Source organism: Neofelis nebulosa, chromosome 12 (genome assembly GCF_028018385.1).
Source record: "Neofelis nebulosa isolate mNeoNeb1 chromosome 12, mNeoNeb1.pri, whole genome shotgun sequence".
Lineage (NCBI taxonomy): Eukaryota > Metazoa > Chordata > Mammalia > Carnivora > Felidae > Neofelis > Neofelis nebulosa.
Window position 1 is genome coordinate 21,729,035 of NC_080793.1, and position 26,899 is coordinate 21,755,933.

Below are 26,899 nucleotides of genomic sequence, written 5' to 3' on the forward strand. Positions count from 1 at the left end.
TCTGCATGCTCTCTCTCTCTCTCTCAAAATAAATAAACTCAAGAGAAAAAAAAAAAAAGAGCCCGAAGAATGCTAATTTGGGGGAGGAATATGAAAAATTCTGTTCTTACCTTAGCAGTAAGGAAAACATTAAAGTGTTCATTGAAAGAGAGCACAGGATGATCTGTAATTCTTTTTAGGAATTTATCCAAAGCTTTTCTTCTGGTCTCCACAAACTCTTCTGAAAAACGATCTACAACACCCTTCACCACAAACTTCTCAGGAAGCGGCTATGAAGACAGGAAGAAAAATATTCAGAGTAATTGATAAGACCGTGGAAAGAAAAACCACAGGCTAGCAAATAATTCTTGGGACTCATTTGTCCAAGAACATATTCCTTATTCAGTTGGCTCTTTAGGTAGGCATCAATAGAAACATTTCTGAAACACAGAGATGGAGTAAATCACAACTATCCTTCTCAGTTTTAGAACTCAAGAAGTAAGATGCTAGAGAATAGTCCTTGGAATACAGCAAACAGTCAGTCAATATTTATCCATTAAATCCAGTCATGCTCGCTTCAGCAGCACATACCCTAAAATTGGAACAATACAGAGGTTAGCATGCCCTTTGCACTAGGATGACAGTAAATCCAATAGTATGGCTATCTACACATTGCTTAACACATAGGGGGTACGACGAGAGAGTCAGGGCCGGAAAGATGGTCTAAGGAGAGAAGGCAGACAATATCAATCACACAAAAATTTATTTAAATATATTTAAATATATTATTTTAATTAAATATATTTCGATTCTATTCCCAGTTCAAGGGGTAAAAGAACTTGATGAATGTGAAATAAGTACATTAGGCAAACCCTTGTAGCTAAAATATACCTTTTTTAAGCCAATCTTTTGTGTAGGTGTATGCTTGAAAGTTCTTCTTCTTTTTTTTTTTAATATATGAAATTTATTGTCAAATTGGTTTCCATATAACACCCAGTGCTCATCCCAAAAGGTGCCCTCTTCAATACCCATCACCTCCCCTCCCCTCCCTCCCACCCCCCATCAACCCTCAGTCTGTTCTCAGTTTTTAAGAGTGTCTTATGCTTTGGCTCTCTCCCACTCGAAGCGCTTTTTTTTTTTCCTTCCCCTCTCCCATGGGTTTCTGTTAAGTTTTTCAGGATCCACATAAGAGTGAAAACATGGTATCTGTCTTTCTCTGTATGGCTTATGTCACTTAGCATAACACTCTCCAGTTCCATCCACCTTGCTACAAAGGGCCATATTTCATTCTTTCTCATTGCCACGTAGTACTCCATTGTGTATATAAACCATAATTTCTTTATCCATTCATCAGTTGATGGACATTTAGGCTCTTTCCATAATTTGGCTATTGTTGAGAGTGCTGCTATAAACATTGGGGTACAAGTGCCCCTATGCATCAGTACTCCTGTATCCCTTGGGTAAATTCCTAGCAGTGCTATTGCTGGGTCATAGGGTAGGTCTATTTTTAATTTTTTGAGGAACCTCCACACTGTTTTCCAGAGTGGCTGGACCTGAATGTGAGACAGGAAACCATCAAAACCCTAGAGGAGAAAGCAGGAAAAGACCTCTCTGACCTCAGCCGCAGCAATTTCTTACTTGACACATCCCCAAAGGCAAGGGAATTAAAAGCAAAAATGAACTACTGGGACCTCATGAAGATAAAAAGCTCCTGCACAGCAAAGAAAGGTCTTAAAAATGTAATTTCCTGGGGTGCCTGGGTAGCTCAGTTGGTTAAGCGGCTGACTTTGGCTCAGGTAATGATCTCACAGTTTGTGTGTTTGAGCCCTGAGTTGGGCTCTGTGCTAACAGCTCAGAGCCTGGAGCCTGCTTCGGATTCTGTCTGTCTGTCTCTCTCTCTCTCTGTCCCTCCCCCACTCATGCTCTGTCTCTTTCTCTGTCTCTCAAAAAATAAATAAATGTTAAAAAAAAATTTTAATGTAATTTCCGTTGCTCTTACCCCAACAAATTTCTCTGTAATATTTACTTTGAGCCAATATTGTGGGCAATTTAAACCTACCTGGCTACTGAGGGATCTTTGAGCTTTGACCTATTCCCATAGTAGCTTGATTAAATGCTTGATTAAAGGCCTTTCTCGTTACTGCACTCACAGGGAGACTGCACGTCTGCTAGTGTGCAATATGAAAATGTTTGGGGTATGAAATATTAAAAGAACGTTTGCATTAAAAATTGGGCAAAAGATTGGTAAACATTTTTTTCAAAGAAGACCTACAAATGGCCAACAAGCACTTGAAAAGATACTCACATCATTATTCATTAGGGAAATACAAATCAAAACCACAGTGAGATACCATTTCACACCCATGAGAATGGTCATAATAAGGGAGGGAAGGAAGGAAAAACAGCAAAACAAAGAAAAGAACAATGTTGGTGAGCATTTGGAAAAACCGGAACAAGCATTTACGTCCACAACCCCCTTCAGCCCCATATTCTGACCATATAGAGTTTTTTTTTCTTTTAAATTATAAACCCTCAGGGCACCTGGGTGGCTCAGTCAGTTAAGCATCTGACTCCTGATCTCGGCTCAGGTCATGATCTTACAGTTTGTGAGTTGGAGCCCCATGTCAGGCTCTGCATTGACAATTTGGAGCCTGCTTGGGATTCTCTCTCTCCCTCTCTCTTTCTGTCTCTCTCTCTCAAAACAAATAAATGAACTTTAAAAATAAAGAAACCCTCAAGTTCACGCACATACACACAAAAACAGACACAGGACTTCACCGACCCCAAGAAGCGGAATCCTAAGGTGTTTGGAGTGGGGAAATCAAGAAGCAATCCAGATTTAGAACCCTTTCAAAGACTTAGAAACTGGCAACATCAACACCCCTAGAATGCAGCACTTGAGATATGAGGGGATCCAAAACCCTCAACTTGAAAGGGCTTTGGAAAGGCCCTTTAGGGTATGATTTAACTCCTAAATAAAGACTGTGGTTCCATGCCTCCTGGGTTCATATCCCACCTCTGCCAAGCTTTCTGACTTCGGTCAAGTTCTGTCATCTCTTGGTACCTCAGTTTCTTTGTTTAAAAAAATTAAAAAAAAAAAGCTAGCAATAGTGCCAGCCTCTTGTGTTGTTATGAGGATTAAATTAGCTACTAGGCTGAAAGTGCTTTAAACAATTCCTGTCACAGAGTGAACACCAATAACAGTGGCGGGGGGGGCGGGGCACAGGGGTTCTTTGTTGTCAGAGTGGCAGAAGCTTCAGGAAGTACTGATCTTCAGAGGCAGCCATGTTCAGTGAAATCTTGAGATGGTGGGAGTACGATGCAGAGAAGAGGCTATGAACTGAGGGGCTTCTTTTAACTAGATCAGGAGTTCTAGAGAGCACAGTGGAAAGGTTGGAAATGAAGAAAGAGAGGGGAGTCAGGTCAAGAATAAAATTACAGAGCCACATGGAGATAAGATGTCCAAGTAGGACACTCAGTGGAGCTCATGCCTGGGGAGAATATTAGAAACACAGGACGGGGTCAAATATACAGACTATCCAGCCCAGTGTTCTGGCCCAGTCAAAAGCACAGGAGAATCTGTCTTAATAGGGTATGGTTGTTCTTTAGGATAACTTCCTTATTTTGATCAGTTCTTCCCCCATTCCCTTAGATAGCCATTGTCCTTAAACCCTACACTCAACCCCCAACCTTCAACACTAAGCGGATTACCATGTCTCTGAAGTAGGAACCAGGTATAAGGGCATCACATAAACATTCCCTAACCATGTTGCTTCCTCCACAGATAGACATCTCACGTCCATTTCTCAGGTCCCTGTGGACAACATACCTCCCCAACTCACCACAAAGCTAACTATTCCATCTGTGTCTCTGACCCGTTACTTCACAATCATGCGTATGTTGTCATCAATTAATTATATCTTCTCTTTCCTGTATCTTCAACATTTCCTCCTCGGCTGGCTCTGTTCCGAGTCTACAAAAATATGGCTCGTTCTCTTCCTACCCAAAAATAATAAACCCAACTACCCCTTGACCTTACATCTTCTCCACCCTCCTTCAGGGCTCATTCAACCTTTTTGAAAGAATTGTTTCTCTCTTTTTTTTTAATTTGAGAGAGAGACAGAAAGAGTGCACGAGCAGGGGAGAGAGGCAGAGGGAGAGAGAGAGAATCTTAAGCAGGCTCCATGTTCAGCATGGAGCCTGAGGCGGGGCTCGAACCCATGAACAATAAGATCATGACCTGAGTAGGGGCGCCTGGGTGGCTCAGTTGGCTGAGCTTCCGACTTCGGCTCAGGTCCTGATCTCACGGTCTGTGAGTTCAAGCCCCGCGTCGGGCTCTGTGCTGACAGCTCAGAGCCTGGAACCTGCTTCAGATTCTGTGTCTCCCTCTCTCTCTGACCCTCCCCCATTCATGCTCTGTCTCTCTCTGTCTCAAAAATAAATAAACATTAAAAAAAATTAAAAAAAAAAAAAAAAAAGATCATGACCTGAGTAGAAATCAAGAGTCAGATGCTCAACCAACTGAGGCACTCAGGTGTCCCTAATCATTTATCTTAATTTCCACTCCTTCCATTGATTTCTCAACCCACAACCTTCCTCCACCCAAAACAAAGCTGTCTTTGGTTCTGCCTTCAATGCTACATTTCTCTGCCTTATCCCCATCCAATGCTGACTTTTTTTTTTAATGTTTATTTATTTATTTTGAGAGAGAAAAAGTGTGCTTGTGTGCGCCAGAGAGAGAGGGAGAAAGAGAATCCCAAGCAGGTTCTGCACTTTCAGCACAGAACCCAACATGGGGCTCAATCTCATGAACTGTGAGATCATGACCTGAGCCAAAATCAGGAGTTGGACACTTAACCGACTGAGCCACCCAGGTGCCCCCAGAGACTGCTCTTTTAAAGATGATTGATGACTTTCTAATTATCAAATCCAGTGGATATTTTTCTGTTAGTATTTCATGAATCCTGTTGAACACATTCTGGTTTGCTTATGCTGAATAGGACTTGGGAGGAAAGCCTAATGGCCAAGTGGCTAGGTGTGCCTCATTTAACATAACAGATAATCTGAAATAGTTATTCATTCTTCAGATTTAGTACATTGAACTTTATGTTTAATGAATCAGGGAAGTGTGCTATTTAAAGGAACCCTGCAGTGAATCCTTCTGCAAACAGAAATTTCCTTCTAACCATTATTATTCCCAAATGTACAGGGCTTCAGAAATTTGTTTCTTCCTATTTCAAGCCTTAAAGGGCACATGCCTACAATCAGCCTCACCTTCTACCTTCTGACTTGTTTGTGCAGAGGAATCTGGGTTGCTGATGAAATCAGGCACATCTATAGATTGTAACTGAGCAAGTGAGCTCCAAGCACGTGGTAGATGTCGTCTGCATGCCAGCTCTTTTTATTACCTTCTAAACATTGAGAACAGAAGGCAGAGGGGAAGTGGACCAAAGGGTGGAACTTCCATGTATCTTTTAGGCCAAAATGTTTTTTAAAAACCCTCTGGGATATGTATACCATTTCACATCCACTAGGATGGCTATAAAAGGGGGGATTAAAAAAAAAAAAAAAAAGGGAAAAAAAAGGAAGCAAGTGTGTGGAGAAATTGGAACCCTCATACATGGTTGGTGAGAATGTAAAATGGCGCGGCCTCTGTGGGAAACAGCTTGGCGGCTCCTCAAAAAATTAAACATAAAACTAGTATATGATCCAGAATTCTATTCCTTGGTATGCAGCCCAAATAACTGAAAGCAAGTGTTCAAACAAAACCTTGTACAATCAATGTTCAAGGAGCATGATTCAAAATAGTTGGGTTGGGGAAAAGGGGAATGAGAAGTGACTGCTTAGTGGGTACGGGATTCTTCTGGAGGTGGTGAAGATATTCTGGAATTAGATAGCGGTGGTGATTATAACACACTTTGAATACACTAACAGCCACTGAGTTCCACACTTTAAAATGGTGACTTTTGGGGCACCTGAGTGACTCAGTCGGTTAAATGTCCAACTCCTGATTTCAGCTCAGGTCATGATCCCAGGGTCACAGGATAGTGCCTGCCTTGGGCTCCACACTGAGCATGGAGTCTGCTTGGGATTCATTCATTCTCATTCTCTCTCTCTCTCTCTCTCTCTCTCTCTCTCTCTCTCTCTCTCTCTCTCTCCCCCCCCCTCCCCTGTTCATGTGTGCTTTCTAAAAATTAAAACAAATAATAAATAAATAAAAATAAATAAAATGGTGAATTTTAGAGGCACCCGGGTGGCTTAGTCGGTTAAGTGTCCAACTCTTGTTCTTGGCTCATGTCCTGATCCTGGGGTTGTAACTTCAAGCCTGCATTGGATTCTGTGTTGGGTGTGGGACCTACTTTTAAAAAAACAAACAAGTGGTGCCTGGGTGGCTCAGTCAATTAAGCGTCTGACTTTGGCTCAGGTCATGGTCTCGCAGTTCTTGCGTTCGAGCCCCGCATCGGGCTCTGCGCTGGTGGTGTGGAGCCTGCTTGGGATTCTCTCTCTCTCCCTCTCTCTCTGCCCTTTCCCCATGTGTGCTCTCTCTCTCTCTCAAAATAAATAAATAAACTTTAAAGAAAAAAGGGTTTAAAAAACAAACAAAATGGTGAATTTTATGTTATATGAATTTTACCTCAATTTTTAAAATAAGCTGGGGTGATGGAAGCAGATGTCAGAGAGCAGAGAAGAGGCTGTGCTGCTGGCTTTGAAGATGGGGAAAGGGGCCATGAGCCAAGGGATGTAGGAAGCCTCTGGAAGCCGGAAAGGGTGAGGCACAAACTCCTCCCTGGGGCTTCTAAAATTTTTTTTTTTTTAAACGTTTATTTATTTTTGAGACAGAGAGAGACAGAGCATGAACGGGGGAGGGTCACAGAGAGAGGGAGACACAGAATCTGAAACAGGCTCCAGGCTCTGAGCTGTCAGCTCAGAGCCTGACGCGGGGCTCGAACCCACGGACCGCGAGATCATGACCTGAGCCGAAGTCGGACGCTTAACCAACCGAGCCACCCAGGCGCCCCTCTCCCTGGGGCTTCTAGAGGAAATGCAGCCCTGCCACCTTGATATTAATCTACTGAGACCAGTTTTGGACTTTTGACCTCCAGAACTATGAAGTAATACATTTTTGTTGTTTAAATCACTTAAAAAAACAAAAACAAAAACAAAAAACTCAGCTGGCGCGCGCGCGAGGGGGAGTGAGTAAGAATAGAGATGAAATAAGATGGGCCGTTGGGGATAAATGCCGAAACTGGGTGTGAGTACATGAGGGTTCATTGCACTGAATCACTCTGCTTTCGTATATTTAACATTTTCCATAAGGAAGACGTTTTTTAAAAACTACACATGCCCATACATGTTGAACCTACAAAAAATCCTATTTGCAAAGCATTACAATAACCCGTTAAATATTTCAAGGTATAATCTTATAAAACATTTACATTTTTATAGCACTTGATACTTTGGTAGAGCACTTTCACGTGTATTATGTTTCATAATAATTCATAAGACAGTATCTTATAATCTGTGAAACAAAAGCATGCTTCTTGTAGATTGCCATGGAAAGCTACTATTTTGGAGTGCGAAATCTGGACAAAGATTTCAATTGCTCAATCTTGAAACGGTCCAACTTCCCCTTGTCAGCATTTAAATTGCTTCTTCGTCAAATATTAATTTGCAATGAATGGCACATTTCAATTCAACAAATACTTAGCTGTACACCCACTACATGACAGAAAACTAATTTTCCTACCCTTATCAAACAAACAGAAAACACTGCTCCTAAGAAAAAAAATAACAAACAAATACATAAAAGAGCATCAAGATAAGAAACTTTATCCCCATAAAGAACCACCATCAAGCTTGGTTTAATTCAAAGTACTTGAAACCTCAACCAATGTTCAACTACTTATTAACTTAACCTACTAAGTAAGCTAAAAGTATTTATATGCTTTTTTAACAGTACAAAAAAGAGGAACCAACTAGAAAATGAAGTTAGAGTTTTTACTGATCATTTCACATTAAGAAAAACAGTTGCTGCATGACAAATTTCTTCTTAATAATTCCTACCAGTTTACTGCTACCAAACTGGGTATATAATACGAATGCATCCATCCAGCAAAGCTTCCTTCACAAAAATTGAAGCAAATGTTAAATTTCCCAGTACAATGAAACACTAAAGAGTTTAATAAATGCTTGTGCTTCGTCTCCAAAATCTATCCGCACCCATCAAATCATGAGATCTATCTGTTGTCATAACTGGTTGTGCCCCCAGCAAAAGAAGTATTAAAACCAACTTCTGAGCCAAAAAATAAACTAGGAAACAAGAACCATGTTACAATGAAGACGTTCCTGTGCCTCCGACTATAAAGATAATACAGTGAGTTGTCACTACTAGATGACAGACACATCCAGCACTCTTCTGGGTGTAAGGTGACCTTTTAAGAACACGTGAGCATTTCTCCTTTTCAAGTTGCAGAGCAACAAAGCAATAAATATAAAAAGAAAAAAATATATAGAGGGAGCCTGGGTGGCTCAGTTGGTTAAGCATCAGACTCTTGGTTTCGGCTCAGGTCATGATCTCATGGTTCGTGAGTTCAAGCCCTACATGGGGCTTTGCGCTGACAATGCAGAGCCTGCTTCGATTCTCTCTCTCCTCTCCTTGCCCCTCCCCCTCTTGCGTGCGTGCGTTCTCTCTCTCTCTCTCTCTCTCTCTCAAAATAAATCAATAAACTTAAATGCACACATATATTTTTACTTATATATGTGTGTGTGCTGCAGCCCTAGAAAATATCAAAGTACTGTTAACAGGCCAGAATTTGTTAAAGACACAAAGCAGAAAAGACTGAATTGAGAGAAAAGTCAGTCAATATTGACCATCTTGTGAGTCTACTCAGGCAAAGGAAAGGTTGGTCTAGGAAGTGAAGGGCTGCGTTTCTCCAGTACAGCCCCAGAAGCTGCCAAGTTCAGAGTCAGAGGGGCTGGAAACAGGCCTGAGGACAGTCAATGGGGAAAGGAAAATGAAAGAATGTGGGTTTCTCCCTACAACCGCAGTCTGGCTGGCTGTTCACTTACAACTGCACATGGTCCCAATGAAGCCCAGGTAAAATGGGAACTTGATCTCCATGTTCCTAATACAAGCAGTAGAATCGGAAAGGTCAGGAATGCGCACACATTTTTAACCATAGCTGGCTTAAACTGGCGCGCGCACACACACACACACACCCAGAAACTCATTCTCCCAAATTTTCCGACTAATTCAAAAGACTCTAAAGTTCATCTTGAAAAATAAAACATGTGCAAACAGCTAGAAAAGCCCTGAAAACAAGTATATTGGCAGGTGGAGGCAGAGTTGAGGACCTGTACAACCAGATGTTGAAATGTTCTGTAAAGTCATAATACTTCAGATAGTGTAGGAGGGGCGCTGGACTAGAAAGATCGATGAACCAAAGGATCAGAAGCAGCCCAAGCACACGCAAGTCTAATGCATGATTTGGTCTGATGCACAAATGATAAAAAGGAATGATTACTCATAAGTGGTTCTGGAACAACAGAAAACAGAAAAACACAACAGTGGTTTTCACCACCTGAAAAAAGTATGGTCCTCCCATGTCACATCAAAACAAATGCTTCTTTATGTTTTCATAAAAAATTTTAAATGTTTATTTATTTTTGAGAGAGAGAGGGTGAAGAGCAGAGAGAGAGGGAGACAGAGGATCTGAAATGGGCTTTGCACGAGAGCCCAGTGTGGGACTCGAACTCACAAACCACAGGATCATAATCTGAGCTGAAGTCGGACACTTAACTGAGTGACCCAGGCGCCCCAGAACAAATGCTTTTTAAATATTCAAAAATGAAGGGTAACTTCCTTTGCAGATATGGAGTTTTTACAAACCAATAAAAACAACATAAAATGAAGAGGCAAGTCATAAAAGAAATGCCAAAGTCCAATAAAGTCATGGGAAGATATTCTGCCTCATTAGTTAAAGACATCAAAACTTACTGTACAAAAATGAACTCAAAATGGATAAAAAACTAAAAGGTATGAGCTACATACCTTTTAGTACATAAAACTTTAGAAGCATTTAGCATATAAAAAAGATTTTAGCATGTAAAATTTTTAAAAGAAAACACAGGTGTAAATCTTCATGACCTACGATTAGGCGATTATTTCTTAGATAAGACACCTTTAAGCACAAACAGTGAAAGAATAAACAGATAAATAAATAAAAAACCTTTGCACTTCCAAAAGACACCATCAGAAAATTAAAGAAAGGGGCACCTGGGTGGCTCAGTCAGTTAAGCACCCAACTTCGGCTCAGGTCATGATCTCACAGTTCATGAGTTCAAGGCCCACGTTGGGCTTGGTGCTGACAGCTCGGAGCCTGGAGCCTGCTTTGCATTCTGTGTCTCCCTCTCTCTCCTCCCCTCCCCTGCTCATGCTCTGTCTGTCTCTCTCTCTCTCAAAAATAAATAACAAACATTTTTAAAAAGTTAAAAAAAAAAAAAGAAAGTGAAGAGACAACTCATTCATCAGGAAAACTTTTTTTTTTAATTTTTTTTCAACGTTTTTTATTTATTTTTGGGACAGAGAGAGACAGAGCATGTACGGGGGAGGGGCAGAGAGAGAGGGAGACACAGAATCGGAAGCAGGCTCCAGGCTCCGAGCCATCAGCCCAGAGCCCGACGCGGGGCTCGAACTCACGGACCGCGAGATCGTGACCTGGCTGAAGTCGGACGCTTAACCGACTGTGCCACCCAGGCGCCCCTCATCAGGAAAACTTTTTGCAAATTGTTATCTCTAATGAGGGATTTGTGTCTAGATTATATAAAGAACTCATACAACTCAATAACAAAAAGATAACCCAATTTTAAAATGGGTAAAGGATCTGAAAGATATTTCTCCAGGGAAGACGACCAATGGCCACGAAGTACGTAAAAAACACTCAGCATCATCAGGGAAATGCAAATCGAAACCGCAAGGAGATACCACTTCACACCTACTAGGAGGGTTATAATCAAAGAGGCAGATAATAACAGTGTCGAGGAAGATGTGGAGAAACTGGAACCTTCATACACTGCTGGTGGGAACGCAAAATGATGCAGCCATTTTGGAAGACAGCCTGGCAGTTTCTTACAAGATTAAATATACAGTTACATATGATTCAGCAATGACACTCCCAGGTATACACCCAAGAAAAATGAGACCACACAAAAACCTGCACACGAATGTTCACAGCCACGTTACTCAGAGTAGCCAATAAGCGGGAATAACTCTAACTTCCATCAAATGTGAGCAGGTAGACTAAAAGTGACAGGTCCATACAATGTAATATTATTCGAAAATAAAAAGTAATGAAGTCCTGACAAGTCCCTCAACCCAGATTAGCCTTGAAAACATTACGCAGAGTGAGAAAAATCTAGTCACAAAAGACGATATACTGTATGACTCTACTTTATACGAAATGTCCAGAATAGACAAATTTATAGAGACAGAGAGATCAGCGGTTGCCAGGCGCTGGAAAAGACAAGTTTTTAGGAGTTACAGGCAAGGAGAGGAAGGTTTCTTTTGGGATGATGAAAAGGCTCTAAGGTTGATCATGCTAGTGGCTGCACAACTCTGTATACTGAATATATTAAATATTGATATACAAATATGCTAAATACTAATACTAAATATACTAAAAGCCCTTGACTTGTATATTTTAAATGGGCAAATTGTATGGTGTGTGAATTATATCTTAATAAACCCGTTTTTTAGATTAAAAAAATGAAAATATAAACAATAGTTATGTTGCATGTCTACTAGGTCTCTATTTGACAACAAACTTTCTAGGCAGGGTCCCTTGTCCATCTTATAACCCCTGACCTCCCCCACAGTACTTACCAGGCCTAGTAAAAGACTAACACAAAGTCGATGCTTAATAACAGATAGACACTTTCTAGTCGAGTTGCTGGAGGATGACTTCGGAAGGGGAAAACAAGAGTTTGTTTCCAGTTTGACTTTCATGTTTGAGTTACAGATGCCTTCCTATATTATATCTCTCTCCACCCCAAACATGTACCAAGAATTTATGAATAAATTTATGTCTCCATTTGCTTCTAGAGTACTTTCCTACTCACTGTTTCTACCCTGACCCCAGGAAACCATACCCAAAGATACTCATTCCCCAGGCATTCTGGAGACTTCCATCCTCTTTCAGTTCTGGCTTCAGGGTCAATGCATGAGTGCTACCAGCAGGTGTCTCTGTCTAACCAAATTTCAAGTATACTAGCTGCCAGCAGGTGGAGCATAATTCCCCCTCAAGCACAGTGTGAGGTAAACATAAAGAACGACTGACTTCCTTCCAAACAGTACAGCATGGAACAGGAGAGAAAAAAAGAGTAACCGTATAGTGGAGAAACCTGACTAGCACTACGTCAAATAAGGTGATCGAGGTTAATATCAACATCGATAAATATTGCTGATAGCATGTACCTTTCGTATGATGTGATGAGAACGGCACTTCCCCTGCCCCCAGCAAAACACATTACCCTAAGTTTAATCACGAGGAAAACATCAGACAAATCTCAAATGAGAGACATTCCACAAAACACCTGACAGTTTTGAGTATTGTCAAAGCCATAGAAAATAAGGAAAGCCTGGGAAAGTATCACAACCAAGAAGAACCTACAGAGCTATGACAGCTAAAAGGAAGGTGGCATCCTAGATGGGATCCTGGAACCGATAAAGGACATTAGGCAAAACTGAGGAAATCTGAATAAAGGGCTTTTAGTCAGTAATCATGAATCCTCTCTGGTTCGTTAATTGTGACAAATGTGCCATACTAATGTAAAACGTTAGGCAAAGGCAGGTCTGGGCTATATGAGAATTCACTACACTACCTTCACAATCATTCTGGAAATCTAAAACTGTTGTCGAATACAAAGTCCATGAAAAAAATGATTCACAGCTGCCAGTTTTGCCAAATTACGATTCTATTTTAAGTAACAGTTCCAACTGCTTAAAAATGAGTTTCTTCCCCTGAGAGAATGCAGTCCCCAGCAAACTCCATCATTTCTATCACGGCATATTCAGCCTCTTCGAACCATGGCGGGAAAGCACTGGAAGATGCATGTGCAACACGAACGTTGGCAGTGCTAAGAAGTTATTCAACCAAGGGTTTCACTGAAAGATAACGCCCCTCTGAAGAGTTTTATGACCCAAATTGCGCTCAAGTCCCCAAAGACCCAAGAAACATCTGGGGTCTAAATTGTTATTATTTCTACCGGGGGGGGGGGGGGGGGGAAGTAGTCAGAAAAGTACTCAATAGGTATGTTGATTTAAGTAGTCTTTTAAACTTTATTTGCTCTAGTTCTGTTTTTTTTAATGGGTAGATATGAGTAATAGATAAATATTATGCTGCTGCTGTAAATGGAGTTAGGTGGCTTGGGGTCTGTTTTTGAAATGAAAAACTAGGATTGAATGGTGCCGTGCTAGATTCCTGCTCCCTGAATTACCCGTGTGTCTAAAGAGAGCCCAGCTGGCTGTCATGCGAGGCATCACCTGGTGGCAGCTGCCCAAACCTCAAGAACATATGTCTGGAAAGGTAGTAAAACAGACAGTCTTTCAGTGGCAGCAAATCAGAATTAGGACTCTTCATACTTCAAAAAACTGTCATAATGAAAGTGAAAATCTACCCCAGCCTACTCAAGAAACCAGCATGAGGACAGCAAACCGGAAGCCAAAACCCCGAACGTGATACATTGGACAGCATCTGTGAAAATGTTTCATGCACGTTTGGTGGGAGAATGTGGTATAAAAGGTAAGACAGAATCTGCCCTGAATTTAAGGGGTGAGGGCTGAGTAAACACCCTCAGGAAGGACAACGCAGGAAAAGAGAGGAACCAGCTGTAATGACTTAGTACCTACGGGAATGAGATGAGTCGGCTGGGATTCCTCCAGTTTGTTCCTCAGCCAGTCAAAATCCTGGTATCTTCGACGAACAGAATATTCTGGCAGGTCAAACTCTACCCGCGTACTCTGCAAATAAGAAGGGTGGAACAAAGTAAGTCGAAGGGAATAGTACCATGTCTTGGCAGAAAGGAAGGAAAAAAGCTCTCTTTGAAAAACCAAACTGGGCAAGAACACACTTTCCTTCCACCAAAGCACCAGCCAAAAGGCAGCGATTACCAACACAAAATGAGGAGTCCGGGCCCCCAGGGCCCGGCTCAAAAGTCCAGGATCTAGAATGAAAATGTCGAGGCTTTTGTTTTTGTTTTTTCCCCCCTACCCTTAGGAAATGGAACTCCACTGTCCCTCAGAATGTGTTTAGAAACATCTGATTCATTTCCTCCAGGCTTAACTTTGAGGATTTCTTTTAGCAGAATAATTCTGAGGATATTGCTACTGAATCCCAATCCATGTTTTCTGTTAAAAGAAATGAAGTCTCCACCTTCTGCTGAATATGCTGACAAGTTTTATCAAAGGCTGAGGGAAGACAAGCAGACAGAAAGAGCTAAGGGCACACCTGCTCGTTTAAGAGCCAGATTGGCTGAAAATAGAAAACGTCTTGTTTCTTGTGCCATATTCTGCGAAAACCATAACCTTGGAACTATATTGTATTTTAGATGATTAGAAAAAAAAACTAGAAAGGAATGCCAAGATGTCATTGTACTGCAGAAAAATATTCATCTCATCTCTGTTCTTGTTAATTTTTCTGAAATTGCGATTGCAGCACTCTGGTAACGAAAACCAGTGCTAAATAAAATGAAATTAATTTATACCAAAACAAGATTTTTACACGTTAGTTTGCCCAGACTAAAACCACGTCTCAGTTAAAGCATTTTCCCCTATGAGGGTATAGACTATATACCACAGTCATAGCTCTCAGAAATGAAAGGTCAAAAATAAAAATGGCTCAAGCTACATTTTATAAATTTACTCTTTCAGGCCGAAAGTCTGTTTTAATCCATGACCCCAAGAAAATCTTAAAAACATATGAACAAGAGTTAGCCATCAAAGAAAAAGCTGCGAACAGCGTTGGCATTGAAAATTATGATTTCACCCTCCCCAAAAGCCGTGCTCACACAGTCCGAGCAAAATTGTGAAATTAAAGGATTCGGTCTTGGACTGAACCTCAATTAACTCTTTCTGTAGCTTTTCCCCTTTCCAAAGTCCCATGCACAACCTTCCCCTATGATGGAGGGTACAGGTGGGGAGAGGTGAGGAAATTCATTCAACCTAAGTGTTTGTGATTTATTAGAAGACTCCCCGAGTGAATCAGCATTGTGGAAGTGGGGAGGAAAAAAAAAAGAATGCTTGAATTAAAAGAAAAAAAAAATCACTGCTGATGAATTTTCAGGCATGAGGCTGATGGAAATTTGAAGGGTAGGTAGGCTGACACTCCTTCCGAGGCTGGGTGAGGAAAGGCCTGGGCAGGAGCATTCCTAGCACCTACCAGATTCCTGAGACGCCACTAAGCCTCCCAGAGCCTAGGTTTCCTCAACAGTAAGAAGAGGGTTGGAAGGGACATTCTTCAAATCCCCCACCAGGCTCCATCTGAGGACTTGCCGACCATGGGCCCATAAAAGGTGGATTGTGATGTGTGGCAAATGCAACCTGTTTTCACTGAAAATGCAGTGATGGAGGAGTCTACTTTTTGCCTTCCTAAACGTTACATGTTATCAACCAATCACTTCTCTTTATTATGCTTTTGAAAGTCCTCTTCATAAATTGTAGTTTATGTAACGTGTCTAATTTTGAAATCAGTATTTGGTAACTATAAAAAGGAGTATGATAAAACACAAGTTTTGTTTCCGCTGTAAACAAGCTCACTGTGGGGGAACTGGCTTTTTTTTCCCCTTCGACTTATTCAGGTTAGACATACTTATTTTAAAACTTCAGGAAAAATAAAAGAAGAAAAAATTAAGATCGGTCATAAACTCTCTTAAATTGAGAGGGAAAAAAAACCCCCATGATTAGTATTATGGTTTATATCTTTCCATAGTTTTTCTATGCATATCCATTCATTCACTCATATTTTCTAAGTCTCTAACAATTCTTAGATACATTTCTGTTAGCAAGTTCAAATCTAAGAATCTCTTAAATTCCTAAAGACAGAATTACTGGAGAAAAGAGTGCATGTAGTTTTAACTGACAAACTGCTTCCAGAAATATATCAACTTATATTCTTAACTGCATATTCTCCTCAACCAGTGGTTGTCTTTAATGGATTTACAACTGAAAAATAGTACATCATCTTTGTTTTCTTTTGCTTGTTTTATTTTTTTTAACATATATTTATTATTGAGAGACAGAGAGACACAGAGTGTCAGCAGGGGAGGGGTAGAGAGGGGGAGACACAGAATCTGAAGCAGGCTCCAGGCTCTGAGCTGTCAGCACAGAGCCCGACGCAGGGCTCGAACTCACAAACCGTGAGATCATGACCTGAGCTGACGTCAGACGCTCAACCAACTGAGTCACCCAGGTGCCCCTGTTTTCTTTTGTTTTTAATGACTATTGGGGTCGAACATCCTTTGAAATATTTGTTGGCTATAGATTTTCTTTGTGAGGAGTTTCTTTTTTTAAATTGTCAGTCAGGTCTTTTTCACTTGTGTAAGTTCTTTATAGCAAAGGGTTTTTCTGATACAGAATTTTAAAATTCAGCCATTATTTCCCTTTATGGTGGCTATAGTTTGGTGTCATGAATAAGAATGCTGTCCCCATTGCAAGCTTTTAAAAATATTCACCTGTGTTCTCTCCTTTATTTATGGTTTATTTATTTTTGTCTTTAATTCCTACCATTCTACTTCTAGGAATCTACCATTAGAAAAGACTTTTTAAACTGTAGCAAAGATATTTGTATAATGATGTTCACTGCAGTACTATTTAAAATAGCAAAGGAATGGAGCACTCAGGTGGCTTAGTCAGTTAAGCGTCTGACTCTTGATCTTGGCTCAGATCATGATCTTATGGTTCGTGAGGTGATGACACAGAGCCTGCTTGAGATTCTGTCTCTCATTCTCTCTGCCCCTCATCTGCTTGTGTGCACTCTCTCTCAAAATAAATAAATAAACTTTATACAATAAAATAAAATAGGAAAGGAATCAAAACAACCTAAATGTTCAACAATAAAAACAGTTAAGTTATAGGATATTTATTCTATGATTATCAGTAATCATGTCTGTAAGACATCTTTAACATCAAATATGCTTCAATATAGTTTTTTTTGAGAGAGAGAGAGAGAGAGAGAGAGAGAGCGAGAGAGAGCGAGAGCATGAGAAAAAGAGGGACAAGGAGAGAGAGAGAATCTTAAGCAGGCTCCATACTCAGCATGGAGCCCGACACGGGGCTCTATCTCATGACCTGAGCCGAAATCAAGAGTCAGATCCTTAACTGACTAACCACCCAGGCACCCCTGCTTCAGTATAGTTTGAAGAAAAAACACCAAGATTCAAAATTAATTGCACATACATCATGATTGCATTTGTATTAAAAATATGGATATAAAAGGTTAGAAAAAATCTACAACTCATAATGACAACTGTCCTTTTTATACTCATCCTTATTAGGTGCCTCGTTAGCATATTAGGTAGTGTGTCTCGTATATCCATCCTTGTTTCCAAATCTTCTACCATTCTCATATAATACTTTCTTTTTATAAATTTTTTTTAATGTTTATTTATTTTTGAGACAGAGAGAGACAGAGAGCATGAACAGGGGAGGGGCAGAGAGAATCTGAAGAATCTGAAGCAGGCTCCAGGCTCCGAGCTGTCAGCACAGAGCCCGATGCGGGGCTCGAACTCATGGACTGTAAGATCATGACCTGAGCTGAAATCAGATGCTTAACCGACTGAGCCATTCAGGTGCCCCAATTCTCATATACTTTCATAATCACACACAAAAAATAAAGCTCCTTTATGGATATAATGGCTTAAATAAAGGAGTAAAAATTTGATGCTTTGGAAAGCAATAAGGTAAACAAAAACTACCATGAAGCAGAAGGATATTCATGATACTTTACTTTTATCACAGTTTGTTCTAGAAAAGGTACATGATACATGAAATATGATTAAATGACATAAATTAGAAGTAGGTGAGAAAGATCAAGGGAAAAAAAAAAAAAACAAGGACAGAGAGAAAAACTAGAGCCACAAATGAGGCTAGGTACACTCACCGTGGAATTCTGCACACCTGCTAAAACTGGGCCACAGACACTACTGTGGATTTCTGGAGAGAAACCCAGTCAGTTTTGAGACTCAGAGTACTCCTAAAATATGCAGGCCAATAAAACGTCCAACCAGGAGCATGTAGTAAAATTTTCCTCTGTGAAATTCAGGGTCTAACTTAGTAAGGAAAATAAAGTAAAAAGGGTTTTTTTGCTCTATTTTCTAGTAACAATAAAAAAGAGAAAAGGGTACACCCACAGTTCCATAATCAGAGACAACCACTATACTGTTTTGTGTCTCTCCAAAATCTAGAATGCCCCACAAGATCACAAGGTCATGGGTACTCACCTAAAGTCAGATCTACAAATAGGTAACAGAGTGCAAGAGTTGTACTGAAGAATATTCATTTTTGCCATCATTCTATGTGAATATCTCTAGGCATCCCTGCCAACTTGTGGTCTTTGTGTGTGTGTGTGTGTGTGTGTGTGTGTGTGTGTGCGTGTGTTGTGTGTTTTGTTTTTGTTTTGCAAATTCAACACTTTAGAAGACCTAGCACAGATCCACAGGGCAATCAATCCCCCCACCCCGCAGAGCATCTGTCCATTGGGCCTCGTCTTACCACAAAAGAACTCTTATTCCTCAGGAGCTGATGTGCCTAACTACTGTGGCCTGGAGCCCTTCCAAAGAATTCCCATTCAATCCAAAATTTACAACCAGTTTACTCTAGAGACATTTGGTCTTCATCAGAAATGTCATCTGTCCAAGCCATAGCCGGATCCCCGTCCCTTCCCTGCAAAGGGACCTCTTCCCTTGTCAAATATTAGCCAGCTAATCTCATTCTGCTTCAAAACCCTGCTACCCTAAGAGAATACCTGAGAATCACGACCAGGGAGGCTTCTGGTCTCTCCTCACACTCCTTGGGGCTTCCTTTCTCAGAGCTTCATTTTACACCAAGCCCTTCTGGAACACCCATTCCATAATTAAATTCCTGTCCTTCTTCCACTTATTCAGATTCTGAAAGCTGGCTCTCCTCTGGGACTACTCCCTGCTGTCCCATCACGTAGAACGCTGCTCATTTTCTCACATCTCACAAACTCCACGCCACACCCCCAAGACCAAGAGGTGCTGTTGCTATCCCCTTCACTCCACACTGCTCCCCAGCCCCATGAAAACCCTTCGGAGGCTCAGGCCATCAAGGTATGTGTCTATACCTCTCACACCTGTCGTCTGCTGACACCCATCCTTTTCCCGATTCCCAGAAGACTCTAGTGCCTAGCTCTCAGGCTTCCTTTCCAAAGCCCTTCCAGAGTCTGGGTGCCCCTGAGATCCAGGTGGTTCATGCACACAACACCCACCTGTGAGCCACCAGCGTCTCCTTCCACTCCCATCAGGCTTTGTCACCTGGCAGAAGTTCAGACCTCCCTCTATCTAACCAGCACCTCCTGTATTTCAGACTCTTCCATTTCCCGACACCCTTGGTTCTGCAGCCTCTTGGAACCTACAATTCCTTGACATTCTGTCCAATCCCATATTTACTTCCTTTCTTATTCAGCATCAATTCCATAACCTATCCCCTTTTATTTGCCAATATCCTAAATATCCCTTTCCTAGTGTCCATTCACACGACTTTGGCAAAAATGCAACCGTGCACTTCCTGCTTTACTAGACCCAGGTGTGTGAGCACGCTCCTGGAGGAAAAGCAACATCAGGCAAACACACTGACACAATAAAATCTACCACTGGACCCTCAACACTGCCAAGTAGTCTCATACTTCCTTGGTCAGCTCTTTCTCTCTCATTTTCCACATCAGTTAACGAGAAGCCTATAGAAGTCTTGAAAACTTCTCAGCCTTATTTCCAAACCTCCCCTTCCTTCTTAGCAGAAGACCTCGAGGGAAAACTGCAGCTAGAAGCACAGAGCCCTCAACTTGCTGCCACAAAAACCAAACAGGACAAAAATTCCCTTCCTCCTCTAGAAACAATGGCAAAAGTATACCTCCCCCAAAAGAGGCCACTCATTCCATCCACTTCTGCTCAGGCTATTCGCCCTCTCTGCTCTGCGGCTTCCATCCTCCCCTCCAAACGTCACCTGAATGTCTCCTCTAGCAACACTGGGCTCCGGGCACTTACACAGGTCATGTCCATCCTTAAAACCAAACAAAAAGCGCCCCCCTCCCTTCAAGTCCACACCTCCTCCAGCTCCTGTTCTCACTTCACCTGCAAACTACCAACACTCGTGTCTTTCTTCTCACTCACTCGAACCCACTGCCAACTGGGTTCTGCCCCACGACCCCAGGGCAATTGCGTTCACCACAGTCGCGGATAGCCCTCTTGTCATCAAATCTAACGCCCACTTTGCAATCCTTGTGTATCCTTGATCTCTAAGTGGCACCTAGCCTGAGAAGAGCCAGTTGGGGCACAAGACTTGGTGCTTACTAAGGAGATGGGGTAAGAGACAAGAGGAGGACAGCTCCTAAAGGAAGCTGAAGGCTCCTGTCTATTTCCACTTCATCAGTTTCAACAGCCAGGCCAGGTAGTAGACGGTGCACAGTGCTGGGGAAGTGGGTGGAGCCATCCCTCTCTGGCAAATCATGCCTTGTGGAAGTACAGCATAGACAGATCTGGATTCAAGTTCTAGCTCCATCACACATCAGTGGCATGTCTTTGAGTAATTTTCCTAATATGTCTGTGTCTCCGTTTCCTCATCCACAAAGGAAAAACACCACCTATACCTGCTTCAGTGAGCGGTATACAGAGGATTAACTGACAATATATTTAAAGCACTTAGCACGAAATAAATGGCAGCTCACCCATATAGCAGAGCACTGTTGTCGTCTTAGAAGTGACAGCATGACGGTGTGCTTACTGGCATTTGCTAGCAGAGAAAGATGCCGCACCACATGCAGTGAATGGGCAGCCTGCAGAATACTCATTTTCGTACGTGGATAGAGACAAATTGCTCAGAAATTTAGAAATGATTATTTCCGGCTGGTGAGCTTATAGATGCTCTTTTATTTTATTGTTTTAGCTTACTTGAATTTCCTAGTTTCTCTACAACAAGCACGTATTACTTAGATAAAATAAAAGGTTTCTGTTACAAAAAAAGCACAGCACCAGCACATGGTAAGTGCTCAGTAATTAGTTACTATGATGATGATACTTTCTAAAAGCCTGCAGAGAAGAGCCAGGGTCTGCCTGCTTGCCTTGAAAATGCCCAGGCTGGGGCACCTGGGTGGCTCAGTCGGTTGAGCGTCAGACTTCGGCCCAGGTCATGATCTCGCGGTCCGTGGGTTCGAGCCCCGCATCGGGCTATGTGCTGACAGCTCGGAGCCCAGAGCCTGTTTCAGATTCTGTGTCTCCCTCTCTCTCTGACCCTCCCCTGTTCATGCTCTGTCTCTCTCTGTCTCAAAAATAAATAAACATTAAAAAAATAAAGAAAGAAAGAAAGAAAGAAAGAAAGAAAGAAAGAAAGAAAGAAAGACAGACAGACAGACAGACAGAAAGAAAGAAAGAAAGAAAGAAAGAAAGAAAGAAAGAAAGAAAGAAAGAAAATGCCCAGGCTGGCTCCCCACCACTGGAGAAGGAAGGTGCCCATGACTTGGGTTGGGGTAGAGGAGGGTTCTGCCTGCATTGGCTCTTAGTCCTAGTCTCATTTTATCTCAAGCAAAAGCAGCTCTCTACTTTGTCCAGCTTTGGTCATCAGGAATCTGAAGTAGGACAGGGGAGTCAAAGCTCAAAGTAATAAAGTATTTGTACAACCTCGTCCTCTGACCACTATCTCTGCTAGAAAACCACAGCAGAAGTGGGGGTCCCAGGGCAAGACCAGTGTGTGAGACCCTGTGTTCCTGTTTGTAATCCTCCTCTCATCCCCACACATCACAGGGTGCATGGCTACATAGGGATATGTGTAGATACGCTTTAATGCAATGTTCAGAAAGAAGGTCCTAAATGCACCACCAAGACATTAAGCTTGGTGTCACTACCTGAACCAGGAAAAGAAAAGGACTCTGGTTTGAGACAGAATTGACAGTAAGAAGTAAAACTTAATTCTGCAATGAGCTCATCCACAGGTGGGAGCATCACAGAGAAGTGAAAATGCGGAAATAGAACTTGGAAAAGTTCTGACTTACAGGGAATCAAATAACCCCACAAAGAAGGGACAGAGACGAGAACACCGAGGAAAGGGGGTAAGGAAGGACGGAAACAGACGGGCACAGGGGAGAGCGGTGGCCAGCAGCAGGCGCCTGAGCCTGTGACTCAAACCTCTGTGAACAGAGGTCCCACAGTACTGGCATTCCGGGAGGTCCACTGCAGGGCAGAGGAGTCAAGGAGGATGGGAAGTGGTAAGGCTGGTGAGCACTGCTGTGCCAGTGAGGCGGTCACCTCGTCATTCAGCTGTTTTAGAGCATAAATTTCAGAAAAACAGGTTTTGCATTTTGCTGACTACAGAGTAAAAAATAAGTTGGCCCTAGGGGCAAAAAACGGAAATAATTCACGGGAAGACAGGTATCAACCTAGGACCTCTGACGACTTAACATCCATCTAAGCATCTAGATCACTGCCTGGGAAATAACAGGCACCCAGGGTCAACGGTGACAGGGGAAGATTGAGCGGGTGCATGTACACGTGCACACATACGTGGACAAATTTTTGAATGCGAACCAGGTGCAGGAAGGACAGGGCAGTAATAGCAAAGAAACATCTGACAAAGGCCTGAAATGTCCATAGGGAAAAGATACTCTATAATCATTGCATAAATAATTAGAGATTAAAAAACTAAGCTCTCTCTATATTCATATGAACATGGAAAGGTCTTCAAAAATATTGTAGAGGGGGAAGTTAGAAAACAATATTGCAGTGAAATCTGAATTATATATATTTTAACTATATATGCACATATGTAAACACAAAAAAAGACTGGGAAGGATGTATACCAAATTTCAACAATGGCAGCATTCAGCGAGAACAACTTAAGTGAGAAAGGCTAAGTGAGACTTGTATTTGGTCTTTATCGTCATTTACTTTATTTTTCACAATAAAGTATTTATAGTACTTGTACAATTTTTTAAATGTTTTTGTTTATTTATTTTGAGAGAGAGAGCGTGCAAGCCTGGGAGGAGCAGAGAGAGAATCCCAAGCAGGCTCCATGCTGTCAGCACAGAGCCCGACACAGGGCTCAAACTCACAAACTGTGAGATTACAACCTGAGCCGAAATCAAGAGTTGGAGGCTTAAAGGACTGAGCCAGCCAAGTGCTCCAGTACTCGCATCATTTTTAAAATATAGCACTGTCGGGGCGCCTGGGTGGCGCAGTCGGTTAAGCGTCCGACTTCAGCCAGGTCACGATCTCGCGGTCCGTGAGTTCGAGCCCCGCGTCAGGCTCTGGGCTGATGGCTCAGAGCCTGGAGCCTGTTTCCGATTCTGTGTCTCCCTCTCTCTCTGCCCCTCCCCCGTTCATGCTCTGTCTCTGTCTGTCCCAAAAATAAATAAAAAACGTTGAAAAAAAAATTTTAAAAAATAAAAAATAAAAAAAAAAATAATAGAATATAGCACTGTCATCCAATAAAAGATCAAATCTGAGTGTACTTTACTCTCTGCTTCCCCCCCCCCCAAAGAATTTAGACAAGTACAGAACCTACTAAATTTTCAAAATAAAAACTTAATTCAGGGGCACCTGGGGGGCTTAGTCGGTTAAGCCTTGATTTCGGCTCAGGTCATGATCTCACGGTTCATGGGATCCAGCCCCACATCAGGCTCTGTGCTGACAGTGCAGAACCTGCTTGGGATCCTCTCTCCCTCTGTCTGCCCCTCCCTTGCTCACACATACACACTCTCTCTCTCTCAAAATAAGTAAACTTGAAAATATTTTAAAAAATCATTTATTTTCTACAATGAAAAAGAGAAAAGGCACAGAAGAGACAGATGTTCATAAACGCTTCTCCTAATACCATTCACAAAGCCACCTTCAATCTATTAAAACTTCTAAAAATATCTGTAAACTCTTCTTCATCATGTGGCCTGTGGTGGCGGAGGAATACCAACAAACAGGATGGTTTCCTGAACAAAGCACTTTCTTTATTCAAAAATATAAAGTGATGACTCCTGAGATAGGTTGAAACCGTAATTAAGTCTTGGTCTACTGTACTGGGGGACAAATGACTCCATTTTCGGGTTTGTTTCTTTTTTAATGTATCCTTTTATAATAAGCTGGTAACTGAGTAAAACCAGTTAGAAATATACGTTTATGTCTTGATATATATATAAAGCGATCATGTATATTTTCTCCTAATAGTGTAAATATTGTTATTCTTCCTCTGGATCAGTGCTTCTCAACCAGGAGTAATGTCGTCCCCAGGGAATACTTGGCAACGTCTGGAGACATTTTTAGTTGTCTCCACTGGAGGTTGGAGGTGGGTACTACAGGCATCTAGTGGGTAGAGGCCAGGCATGCTGGGAAACATCCTACAATGCATAGGACACCCCCTCACACACACAACAAAGAATTATTCAGTCCAAAACATCAATACTGCCAAGGATAAGAAACACTGCTTGAAACCTAAAATTGTACTGCTACTTAAAATATTGAAAAAACAATTGAAAAAGTAAAGATGCATTAAAGTTATTCTTTTATAAGTAGAATTAGCTTAAGAGTATGGATTTGAAAATAAAAATATGGGATTGATAGTCCTAAAAATTCAACTTAGAATCCTGGTTACCTACTTTGTAACAGTGAACAAGTTAAAGTCTCTGCCTCAGTTTCCTCATCTCTAAAATTATAACTAGAAGATCTACCTTTTAGGGTTGCTGCGAACATTAAGCCAGACAATCTCAGGACCCTGTCCACTACCCACCTAGCACACAGCAAAAATGCAATAAATATTTGTTCCTAATCTTCTCTTCTTCCCTTCCCCCTATGATCCATTCCAAATACACCAAATTACAACCATGGTCTTGCCAGAGATTTCAAATGATACAGCAATTCATAAATTTCAATAGTAATGTGATATTATTAACGTTAAATAATATCATGACCAAAAATAGGTGAAAGTAGAGGGATTAAATGTTTTATTTGAAAGACCGCAGTCACAATTTCTCCTTCGTTTTAAGATTAAAACTTCACATATAATCCTTTTAATCTGAATACATCTACTCTGTATCAAAAAGCCACATCCACCATTGAATGAAGGTGAATCGGGGCGCCTGGGTGGCGCAGTCGGTTAAGCGTCCGACTTCAGCCAGGTCACGATCTCGCGGTCCGTGAGTTCGAGCCCCGCGTCGGGCTCTGGGCTGATGGCTCGGAGCCTGGAGCCTGTTTCCGATTCTGTGTCTCCCTCTCTCTCTGCCCCTCCCCCGTTCATGCTCTGTCTCTCTCTGTCCCAAAAATAAATAAAAAGAAAAAAAGAATGAAGGTGAATCGAGTCATACAAAGGGAAGGAAGAAAGCAAGAACCATGAAGGTAGGCCTCCAATTCATTAAGACCATTCAACAGGGGTGGAAGGTAATGACAGGACCTACTTTGGTGGTGATCCTATACGTAATGTAGGTCTCCATGGTACAGACATGCTTCTTGGGGTCATCAACTGTGACAAAGAGATCTCTGGTCTCACCATCAATGTCATCATCAAGCTGAAGTCGGTTGAGAAGGGAAGATGAGGAAGCTGGACTCGAAGTACCTGCCGGAGTACCACCGTTGGGCAAAATGAGATCCTGAAAGAAGAGAAGAGTCACGTTACAAATTAAATGAAGACACACATCTGGAGAACATCAGCAAAAGTGGCTGCTTTAACCAAACCAGGAAACATCTCTAAATATAAAAGTAATGTTCAAAGAAACTGATCCTTTCTTTGCTTAACATTTATTTATTTATTTATTTTTTTGAGAGAGAGAGAGAGAGCGCGCACACGAGTGGGGGAGGGGCAGAGAGAGAGGGGAGAGAGAATCCCAAGCAGGCTCTGCACTGTCAGCGCAGAGCCCGATGTGGGGCTCAAACTCACGAACCGCCAGATCATAACCTGAGCTGAAACCAAGAGTCAGACGCTTAACCGACTGAGCCACCCAGGTGCCCTTTATTTAACATCTTTTAAGTGAACAGGTCTTCTGTGACAAATAGAAACAAACTGTGGCAGTACTCTACACCAAATTCATGCCAATTCATTTTCCAGCAAGCACTGGAGGAACCACCAGAAGCAAACAGTTGAGGGACAGAGAACATAACAGCCCCACCATCGTCAGACTTTGACAGAGAAAGAATGCCATGCACACACTGCAAGAGCATTCTCCTTTCCCCCTTTCTCCAGATCACCTGGGCCCAGGTAGACATTAACACATCGGAACCCTCTTAAATACTTAGCACATTTAAAAACTCAATCAGCCGTCACAAAGAGACAACATTATGTGCCTCCTGAAAGCAGTTCCCACCACCACCTAAAAAGTATACTTGCCAAAATACTGAATCTGAATCCTGAATAAATCTCTAGACACAACATCAACTTGTAGGAAATACAGAGGAATGAGGGAGATATTAAACCATACTATAAATATGAAATCAGAAAAACCCATGCTGTATGAAATTAAAGAGAACCAAAGACCGAGCTTCTTCAATAAATAAACTGCAAGGAGACAGAAAGACAGAAGGAGCACCTAGAGATGTAAAGCAATCTGAGAGACCTATTGACAACTGCAGTGCATCCTGATTAAAACAAAACGTTAGGGGCACCTGGGTAGCTCAGTTGGTTGAGCATCCGACTTCGGCTCAGGTCATGATCTTACGGTTCGTG

The 26,899-nt window shown here is 41.7% G+C and overlaps 1 protein-coding gene and 1 non-coding gene across 6 annotated transcripts in view; one reads left to right on the forward strand and one right to left on the reverse strand.

Moving 5' to 3' along the window:
- SNX30 (sorting nexin family member 30) overlaps positions 1–26,899 on the reverse strand; it is a 118,802-nt gene that overhangs the window by 37,273 nt on the left and 54,630 nt on the right. For 4 of the 5 annotated variants that reach the window (XM_058694500.1, XM_058694499.1, XM_058694501.1 and 1 more), the window contains exons 2-4: positions 25,638–25,829; positions 13,886–13,996; positions 111–269 (exon numbers count right to left, since the gene is read on the reverse strand). In XM_058694500.1, coding sequence (XP_058550483.1) covers positions 111–269; positions 13,886–13,996; positions 25,638–25,829 — 462 coding nt within the window. The remainder of the gene's footprint in view (positions 1–110; positions 270–13,885; positions 13,997–25,637; positions 25,830–26,899) is intronic. The other variant, XM_058694503.1, reaches the window with a different exon arrangement.
- On the forward strand, positions 548–652 carry LOC131492262 (U6 spliceosomal RNA). Its single transcript, XR_009251967.1, has one exon. It is a non-coding gene; the product is annotated as a U6 spliceosomal RNA (small nuclear RNA).